The following is a 10,142-nucleotide window of genomic DNA, read 5'->3' on the forward strand; positions in this document are numbered from 1 at the left end:
GTCTTGGAGCCTATCCTTTCATATGAAAATGAGATTTCATTCAAATGCAAACTTAACTCATTTTCATATGAATAGTTGTACACCAGGCCTCGCTTTGATGGAGAGGCTTATGGCAACCCGGAAATTTGCTATTAGTTGTTGTTGTTGTTGTTGATGTTGTTGTTTTCTTTTTTTAACCAATAGAGTTTGTATCTAAATTAGCCTTTAGGGACTTTTGACCTCACAGTTAGATCACTAGCTCTCGACTCTGATAGTTGGAGAGGAACTTCAACCCCCGCCAGCTACCAGGAAGTAGAAACATTGAGACTGCAGTTTAGTTGATTGGCAATTAAAACTGAGTACATAATAGCATGCATCGTGAGCAAACTGACAAAACAACAGCATAAATATGACTGATATTACAGACTGCATGGTTGTCTCTACAAACTATCATGTATAGTTATACCTACTTGGTTAAAAAAGAAAACAATATTATTCATCGTCCTTTCTTTCCCTTCCCATACAGGAAAACTTCTCACGACCCAACAGGAGACCAGATGACTGCACTTTGGAAAACTTTGGGATGTACGACTGCGACGCAATCATATTAAAACATAGCGCAATTAAAGTTCGGACGGTAGCTACTTTTTAAAACACTTTTTGCAGGGCTAATAACAAAATCAAAACATAGTTTGTAGGAGGTATAAGTCTCCATTCACTGCATTTCAGCCTCGCTATCAATTTGCATTTTAAAACACATGAGAATATCTAAGTTATCTAACTTGTGAGTAATATAAGAGCACAAAGTAACACGATGATACATGAATGAGAATGAGGTTGCGCTGAATTTTCATTATATTCTAAGCAATCCAAGCTGAAACAAAAACTCCTCTTTGCTAGCAAAATTCTCTGGTGCCAATCTCATCTGGTTGTTGATGCCAGTAAATACACGTTTGTCATTTCCACCAACGACATAAGTCCTTGTTTGGAGGTGATCATAATCTGTATGTCTTCTTGTTGGATACAATTCAGTATCGAGTGTTCTGAATGATTTTATTTCTTTCTGGAATGTGTCTATAAGATCCTCTATTTTGCCAAGGTTAAAGTCGTCGTTCTTTTCATTTTGGGTCGAGAAGGTAACGTCTATCGGATGGCTGAAATCAAAAATTGTTTCATATTTGAGGAGCGTACTGCCATTGTCCTCAACAGGTCTGCCATCGAACGGGCAATCCTCCTTTTCGACATTTTTAAAATCTTTTCTTTGCTTCAGATTCCGAAGTTCTTGTTCCTGTTTCGCAAGTTTTGCTTTAAGATCAAGGATTTTACTTTGCCTAATGTTATAACCATGAAGAGAAGAAACAAAAGTGTCTTTGAGGTTTTCGCTAACTGTCGTAGCTGGACATTTAAGTTCCGTTTTACTAGCGAAAGAAATGGTAATGTTTTTCTCATCACTTTGTTTTGATAGGATGCTGCGGTCTTGAATCTTTTCCTGACCTTGCTTTTTGCTGCTGTTGCATTTCTCGTCGGTGCTTATATCCTCGCTCTTTGCGTTTGCATCTTCGAGAGCACTGCAGCATTCAACCTGCAAACTTTTGTCCATTTTGGTTCCATCCCTTATGAGTTCGCCTTCAAGTTCATGTTGGTTATTTTCTTTGACGGTATTTAAATTGCCCATGAGGTGCCTCCTTTTGTTCCTCCTGAGGCCAAATATGGCTCTTCGTTTTCTCTTCCTCCTTTTGCCTCGGGCATTAACGTCAGAACATATCTGCTCCGGCACATCCTTCTTGTTCACAATGACCATGGCCTCCCTATCGCACGTTTTTTCCTCCTTTGCATCTTGAAACTCACAGCCACCGTTCATTTCAATGGCGCGCGGGTTTCCTTCCGTCAAACTGCCAATTTTGTTCACATTCTGGCCGGCTTCAATATCAAAGTAATCAAGTATGTCAACAAACTGACTTGTTTGGAAATTGTCATCTTGCATAAAGTTCTTGTCGTAATCAACAAGATTTCGTTTCTCCTGAAGGTTCTCCGCCCTTCTGGTGAAGGGGTGACCAGGGATCGCACTCTGTTTGGGTACAACATTTTCTGACGATCTTCTACAAACAGGCTCAGCAATTAATCCGTCTGGTGTCAACCGAACTGCAACATTGTCTCGAAAATATTTAGCCGGCAATGAGGGATTTAAGCTGAAAACGTCAACGATTCTCGGAAATGTTCCGGGGTCAATTTCCTTTGGTCTTGCAGCAAGATTCAATCTCTCTTTCTTTTGATAAGCCACGGGTAAAGCAGAGGGCGGAAGAGGGTGGTCATTTCCAAACTGAGTATTTTCCACCGGGTTTGGTATGTTACAGTCAGTTTGGAAAGTTTTGATTGGAACTACCGGCTGACTGGGGTATCGAAGTTTGATGTCCTTTTCGATTATTTGCTGATATCTTTTAGCGACCTCTAGCCACAGGTGATCATTACTGGTCCTGCGTCAGATCAAATTACAAAAGAAAAATTGTAATGATATCAAACATATAAAACGAGGGTCTATATATAAGAAGAAGTTACTCACACCAAAATAGCCAGCCGGGAAAAACTGCTGACATTGGACTGAAATGATTATTTCTTAATACCTCGCAGTAATAACTCGATCAAAAGCTTTCGTCGAAAACGAGTTGAACTTCGCTGAGAAATAATGTCAATGAAGACAACCCGAAAGCAAACGCCTAGAGTTTCGTCTGTAGCTGAGGTTTTGACATATTGTGTAACATTATTTCTAACAGCGAAGGAAATGTATACGCTGGCCAAAGACCCCTGAATGAGTGACTGACGTAGGTTTGGGCCGAATTCATCCGGCTTAGACACATTTTCTGTTAAATCGATAAGTTTAGTACTTTCACTAGGTAGTGTTGTTTATAACATTTAGTTCATCTCTGCTAATACCTTTGAAAAGTCTGACTTTTTTGATGACTTGTGAATTACTAAACTACGCGACCACATACGACGATGACTAACCAAACCCGACAAAGCCGCAAACTCGTTCAAACCATATTCCTTTTTCACAAAGACAGACAACTGGAAACCAGGGTCATGACCTGATACAATGTTGATGTAAATCTCCTGAGTGGAACGAAACCAGAAAATGTAGACCTCGTAATGAGACGCTATCATCAGTCATGCGAAATAACACTGAGAAAACGTCTACTGACACGTACCTTTATGGCACCTTAAGGACTTATTTCTGAGAGTACACCGATAATTGGATACGATTAACTGTTCTTTACCAACTACCGAACTCAGAGACCGTATTGATGTTATTTATGTTTTCTAGTGGCGTCAGGCAGCAAAGCATGACGCAGGAATAAATTCAATAATGACAATATCGAAAGTGAACGTATATTGTAAGCTTTCAGTTCACGTTTAGTTATGAGCCAGCGCATCTGAACCGCGGCACAACTCAGGCTCGTGTTTGACGTGTTTCTATTTTTCTGGACTCGGTGTATATTGACCTTAACATATTTTGTATGTCAAAGCAATGTTCTGCGAGGATTCTATAATATCGCTGCTTCGCATGAAAGCCAAACGTTTATATAGTGTGGTCATTGTGACATATATTCGTCTTATCTTGTTCATTAACTGCAAGCTATTCTTGGTAACCTTCGTTATACGAAGTGATTTCAACTGTCACTGAGCAAACAAAATGCCCGCTGAATTTCATGCTAAGATTTCTCGCCAGCCCTAATCCATTGACATTATTCTTTACTTGATTATCACTGTAGGTCAGTTGTTTCTCTTACCTGTTAACTGTTAACCCAGAACTGAAGGAAGACTGCTGCTCAATCACGGTGCTTCGAGAAATGCTGCTGCTAGAAGATTCGGCCCGCCATTGAGTCGGCGGATTCATGCTAGTGACGATGCTTATCTCGTGAGGTGGCGCGGGTGTCTGTCATGTTTTCGTGGAGTTACATAACAAAGCAACTTTGATGCCAGACCTATTTTTAGCAGATATGAACTTTGTGCCCTGTGCAGTTGAAATAACTCTTGTCACAACAGACAACCACGAGACTGAGATTTCCTCCCAGGTTTCCTGTAAAACGTCCGATCCGCCATATATTATTTAACCTGTTTGGAATCCGTGACAAACGCTCATCTGACTGTTACTAACTGCATGAAGCAGACGAGTCGCGTGCAGTGTAAACAAAGTAACGAAACAACAAGTGTGAAGTCAGCTCTCTGCATAAACCGTGCACGGTCATCAAGAGCCAGAAACTTAAATAATATCTGTATTACAAAATCTAAAAACGGGGGCGTAGCTAGGGGGGGTCCTGGGGTGCCCGTGACCTCCCCTTTTGTAAGCCTTTTTTAAGCAAACAACCTACAACAGGTGGCGTAAACGACATGACAATCTGGCGTGCACCCTCACTTTTACACAGTGTGACCCCCCCCCCCCGCCCCTCCCCCTTTGAAATATTAAAAAAGTGACTTATTTAGGGGAACTTGGCTATCTCAACAGTTGGTGTGCGGAGCGCGGGCCTTTACTCTCACAGCGCCTCTCTGCACCCAGGTTTGTAAATGAGTACCGGTGAATTTAATTCTGGGGGTACCCCTGCGATGGACTGACATCCCATCAAGGGGGGAGTAGACTGAATTACTCCTTGTCGCTTCATGCTACAAAGAAACAGGAGAAAAACGCCGGCCGGATGAGTCATTCGGCTCGTACGCAGATTTTACTTTTAGATATAAGCTTAACGATTACCGTGAATTCACTTTAAACTGTGTAGTTATTCTTTCCGCGAAATTGGCAATATTCCTGACAAAACACTGTGGGAATTTATTCATTCTTCACATTTTCCTTCACTGATTTAGTAAACTTCATTATCGCATACTTAAATGTTAGTTATTTAAATCAGAGGCCCGTATTTTCTGAAAGAATAAAGGAGGGTCTGGAAGAGGTCTAGAGGGGGTCCAGAGTGAGTTCAGAGTGGGTCCAGAGGAGGTCCAGAGGGGGTCTAATGGGGTCCAGAGGTGGTCCAGAAGGGGGTCCAGAGGAGGGATTTAGATGGGAGGTTCACGTATTGCACCGACCCCGTTAACGTGTCAGAAAAGTATTTTAGTATCGTTATACAACAGCCTGGCCTGATTTTCCCATGCCTGTCACCTGATGAATGAATCATGTTGTGCAACAAAAATCTGTTATACCTGGCTTGGTTTCCTAGTCATCTTGAGCGTGAAAAACGCGAACCATCATCCTTCCACTCGTTAAATAATTATTGTCAAAGAGGGTGATATCCTTTTGCCTCTAATCTTTCTTTTTGACATATGTGAGTGGCCAATGGCCGTAATCATGCACTCTACCATGGGTTTAGCTGTATTGCCAAAAACATTTATTTGAGCGCGCGTTAGGCAAAATCCAAAAGAAAGCTTAAGCAAACCGCACTTGATTAAGCAAACCACGCTTGATCAGCAACGACGTGACAGCAAGAAGTTAGCAAAAGGTTTTATGGACAGAACAATGGCCGGGCTTTGCACGTGAGTTATATATCTTCCTACCTTTAATTTCTTGGCCTTCCTCTGAAAACCATCAACGCGAAATGTCCATATTCTGTGTCTTTTGGCGCGGGTTACTTGGGATAGCGGCATGGAACGTTACGTATTTACAGTGTGCACGTGAGCATAACAGTTTTAGACCAATAGACGCACTGAACAAAGGTTATTGCGAATTTCGCCCATTCATTTTTTACCAGGCTTCGTATTCAGTTCTCAAGCTCCCGGCTTGGTAACTACATTTATTAAAGACTTTTAATTTTAGATTCACGTTTATCGCAGACGGCGAACGGCTAGGGGTCACAAGACCAGAGCCAGACGTCACGTTTGAGGTTTTCGACTCGCGTTTTGGAGGTACGTTTTCACGTAAGCCATTTACCTCAAGCTTTATTGCATTGAATTTTATTTTTATGCCACGTACAAATGCTCAAATCGAATAAAGTGGCCCTTTTTCTACAAATTGGTTTCAACTTTTAAGCAAATAAGAAATTACCTAGCCTTTTGTTGATGTTTGTAGAAAGGCACTGACCCTAAGTGGAAATCCAAGTGGCGGCGGCTTACGTTGAATGTGTGTCTGTTATGATCGACGCTTTATGTCTTTAGAAAGCTGCACATGCTAGAAAACGTACTGTTATGTATAATTTTTTTGGCGTAATTTTGATAATTTCCAATGCATTGACAGGATGATTCTATTTGCTACAATTTACTCCAATCTAAATCGAACAATGCCCCAACGGCAAACATCTAACTTCAAACCGCAGTTACACGTTCGGCGGTGAACGTGAATCTAAAGGTCTCGAACTGTCAAGCGCACGAGACTACTAAAGACCCAAAGAGTAGAGGACACAGCTACTGAATTCTACACCGTGTAACAACAAGTGAAAGGTTATTTCTAGCTTAACACATTTTTTTCGCAATAATCTGCCATATGGATTTTTAGCTCAATTTTCCACTTAAGGCATCGCTGCAGGAAAGAAATGTTACGCGCACGAGACCACTGAAAGGTACAATGGGTAAGGAGAACCATACAGGTGCTGAATTCTGTGACGTATAACAACGAATGGTACATAGATTCTGGCACAATCTTTTCTTTTTGCGGCCTCCTACCAACTGAAATTTAGCTCAACTTTCCAAAACCTTAAAGATGATTTCCAGTCCGTACTGCGCACTCTCGAGAGTTTTTTGCGTTTTTTGTTTTGTTTCATGTAAGACATCGCAAAATGTAAACATTTCGCAACTACTCACATGAAGTAAATTCAAAGTTTCAAAACAACCGCCGTTATGGATGCGAAGCGATCGAGGCTTTATGCTTTGTTCTTTCTCATATCACTTGATGAAACAACTTCGCAGCTGTAAAAATCAAGGAAGCTGTTGGAAAAAGAATTTGAAAGCCCTCAAAGATAAGGTATGTGGTTCGTAACGAATACATCGATTCACATTCCATCGAGTGAGATTTATCATGTTTAGAAACATTAGAGTGCTGAGACTGCGCAGTACGGACTGGAAATATTCTTTAAAGTCACGCAAAATAAAAAGCAGCTACAACAAGAGACGATAACGATATTTACTGTTCACAATAATTGACATCAAACTGTTTTTGCTACTCAAATTTGCCAAGCATGGTAAGTTTTGTGGTGAGAGGCAGTGGACTGAAATACTCATGATACGACCAAAACGAACCTGATACGACGCCTAAACGTGCCGAAGAGGTACCATTAGGGGGCCCATTTTAACAAGCAATTTTGGTAAAACTATTGTAGCGATTTTAACTATGATTGTTGTCACGCCTTACTTACGACGAAGGCAACACCATATTTGTTTACAAGACTGATGAGTCATGCTCTGATGCGAAACCTCTGTTCATTTTATGACGTTTCATAAAAATAGGTCCATTTGTGTGGGCGTAACGTCCTTTTTGCTTTTTTGAATTTTACAGGTAAAGGAAATTAAACTGGGCTGCTCATTGGAAACGGGCTTATTTATCGGGATAAGGTGCTGTTCCATCCCCTTCTTCCTCGCGTTTTTTGCCGCCACTCGATCCCTACCCTTCCCCGTTTACGTCTGCACTGCAGGCTATATTTGTTAGTGTGCTTAGACAATAGGTAGTCTGCTTACGCGAGTCCGTTAGCGCCGCTATTACGTCACTCTGTACCGATAGAGTTGTCGCAGTATTACGCCTTTTTTTGAAGCGAAATATCCATGAAGGTCTTTGGTTTATTATATGCGAAATAAAAATATCGTGCTACATTAAATCCCTTGGTACTGATTTCATCTGAGTAGCTCTAAGAATAATATGTAGTAAATATTAATGTGCTATAAATAAGAAGACGTTTTGAGGGAAGGGTAAACCCACAATGCTTATTTATTGCCTGTTTTACCCATGAGAGCCTAAGATAAGAGTAAGGGGATGTTCATGGATTTAATTTGCTGGAGAAGGGGTTGGCGGGAGAAAGGCGGAGTCATACCGAAAGATACGCATTTGACCTGGAAATTATCAGATGATGTTGTTATAGTTTTGCGTTTTGATTGTCACGGTAGGGCTTTGAGTGAGATGCTGTTAGCTTTGTCTGTTTTCCTCTTTGTGTAAAGAAAACCAGATGCTGAAAGCCCGAACCTGCGAAACATGAATTGACCCGCCTTGTCGACCTTATTAAAGCACTTATCCTTGTCAACTCTATTTAAAACTTTTCAAAGGCCAACTTTTTAAACTCATTTTAACAGACAACGACATTTGTGCAATCACAGTTGGGGTAATTTTTGAAATCCAATGTGTTGTGGTAGAACGATATCATGGCAAGTGTTTTGCCTCAAAGTTTGTTGAAACAAAAGCTAGTTATTCTGGAAGCCACTCACAAGTAATATTTGTGGCGCGTGTCCAGTTCAGGCATGCTCTAATTCGCAGAAAATGGCGGTCGGATCAATGACATCAAAAAATGTACGGCTTAGATTTTCCTCCGCATCATTTGTTTGTTTGCCTTATAAGCAATGGAATATACACATTTTAGGCCATCATTTGTGTAAACCAAAGCATCGCTTCAGTCCACATTTTGTATTGTGTAGTAACTTGTTTCAATTTTGGCAGATAAAACACGTGTAAATAACACATTGTTAGCATCATATACCAGAACTGATCCTTACGATAAGGCATCCTTTGCCTTCACGAGATGGTTTTGAAAGCCGATCCTTGACCGGTTCAACCGAGATTCACATACTAACTTTTAGTGTCGAAAAAAAAACCCAAGTACAAGTACAATGTAAGTGCAAGGCAGTCCATTTCAGTTTCTGAAAGTTTCTGACAATCTCTGATAATCCCTGACAATATGTCTTACTTTGTAGTCCTTTGTAAACTCCTGTTATGAACACCTGAAGGCGGAATAATAAAAGAAATCTATCAATAAAACGTCCATACAACTGCAATCAACATTTTCAAAGCCTACATGAAATTAGTAAGCTGTATTTTCGATAAATGCAAACAGACATGCAATTAAGCGCAAGCTTAAATAAGAAATTACGAAGGATACGAAGACAGATTTTCGCTACGTGCAAATAGATATAGTACCGCATCTCTACACAAGCTAAAAAGAAACAAAACCTACCTTGGCAACTGAAAGTTGGGAAAATTTGAAATGAAGTCTCTCGAAACCGATAATGGTACACAAGAGTGAAGCCAACACGAAGGAGGCAGAAAAACCACTCGAACAAGCCAACTACCACCTAATCTTCCCATCTGTAGGCTCTAAACTAGTGCCCTCTCAACTTTGGAGAACCCCTTTCGATCATGTGACTCTCGTAGACCGACAAACTTCTCAGGTGCCAACTTAGTGTGAGCTTCGCCCACTCAAAACTTCTGGCGATGTCACAATCAAATCGAGCTCATATGATGCTGAACTTGCAGCTGGTTGCTGGACGAGCGCAACAAGAATCGCGACAAAAGTTACATCAAAAATCGCTCGTGTGAATGGGCCTTATGGAATTTACAATCCCCAAATTTGGCCAAAAATCCCACCGTATAAGGCTTGATATCACAGGATATCAAGACAGTAGACACGGATTCCGAATGGCTTCATAAGAATTTGGGTGCGTTAAGTGACTGAAAACTTCGGTGGGCCGTTTTATTATTCACCATGTTTCAGCGCTCACTTATTTTTAAAACACAAAAACAAGAGGAAAAAATCTTCAAAAATATAGTTAGTGCTGTTTTCTTGAAGATCGGAAGTTTTTTTGTATCTATTGGTTATAAAGGAAGCCTGAGTATGACGTTAGTTGGTGAGGATGTCATTTTTTTGTCTTTCCTCCTACGAGTAAGATACGTTTTTCCTTTCACTTAATAAGTCAAGGCCACGCGGTTGATAAGTTCGAGGTAGAGGTAGGTTCACAGCAGTTTTAGGACATCCCTATGATCAGATATCTCCGCTCCAACTAGAGGACTAATTTTGTGTGATTATCATTATATCCTAGAAACGTAGTTTTGACGGCGAAGTGCAAACCATTCTGACATTCCTCTTAAAGGACTCTAACAAATAAGGTATGTTATATGAACCATTTGGCATCAGTTTTCTTAAAGGATTCCGGCGTTCTCGATCATGGATTATCCACGGTTTTCATTTCGGTATCATTCGAAATAACGAAAT

General features: G+C 40.7%; 1 protein-coding gene across 1 annotated transcript in view; it reads right to left on the bottom strand.

Annotated features, from left to right (window-relative positions):
* Positions 1–4,409, bottom strand: part of LOC145497608 (uncharacterized) — a 5,315-nt gene extending 906 nt beyond the window's left edge. The window contains exons 1-2 of the mRNA XM_081477429.1: positions 3,765–4,409; positions 1–2,453 (exon numbers count right to left, since the gene is read on the bottom strand). The exon at positions 1–2,453 is cut by the window's left edge and continues 906 nt beyond it. Coding sequence (XP_081333555.1) covers positions 833–2,453; positions 3,765–3,871 — 1,728 coding nt within the window. The 5' untranslated portion in view covers positions 3,872–4,409 and the 3' untranslated portion in view covers positions 1–832. The remainder of the gene's footprint in view (positions 2,454–3,764) is intronic.
* Positions 4,410–10,142: the final 5,733 nt, after the last annotated feature.

Source organism: Orbicella franksi, chromosome 9 (genome assembly GCF_964199315.1).
Source record: "Orbicella franksi chromosome 9, jaOrbFran1.1, whole genome shotgun sequence".
In the NCBI taxonomy this organism is placed as follows: Eukaryota; Metazoa; Cnidaria; class Anthozoa; order Scleractinia; family Merulinidae; genus Orbicella; species Orbicella franksi.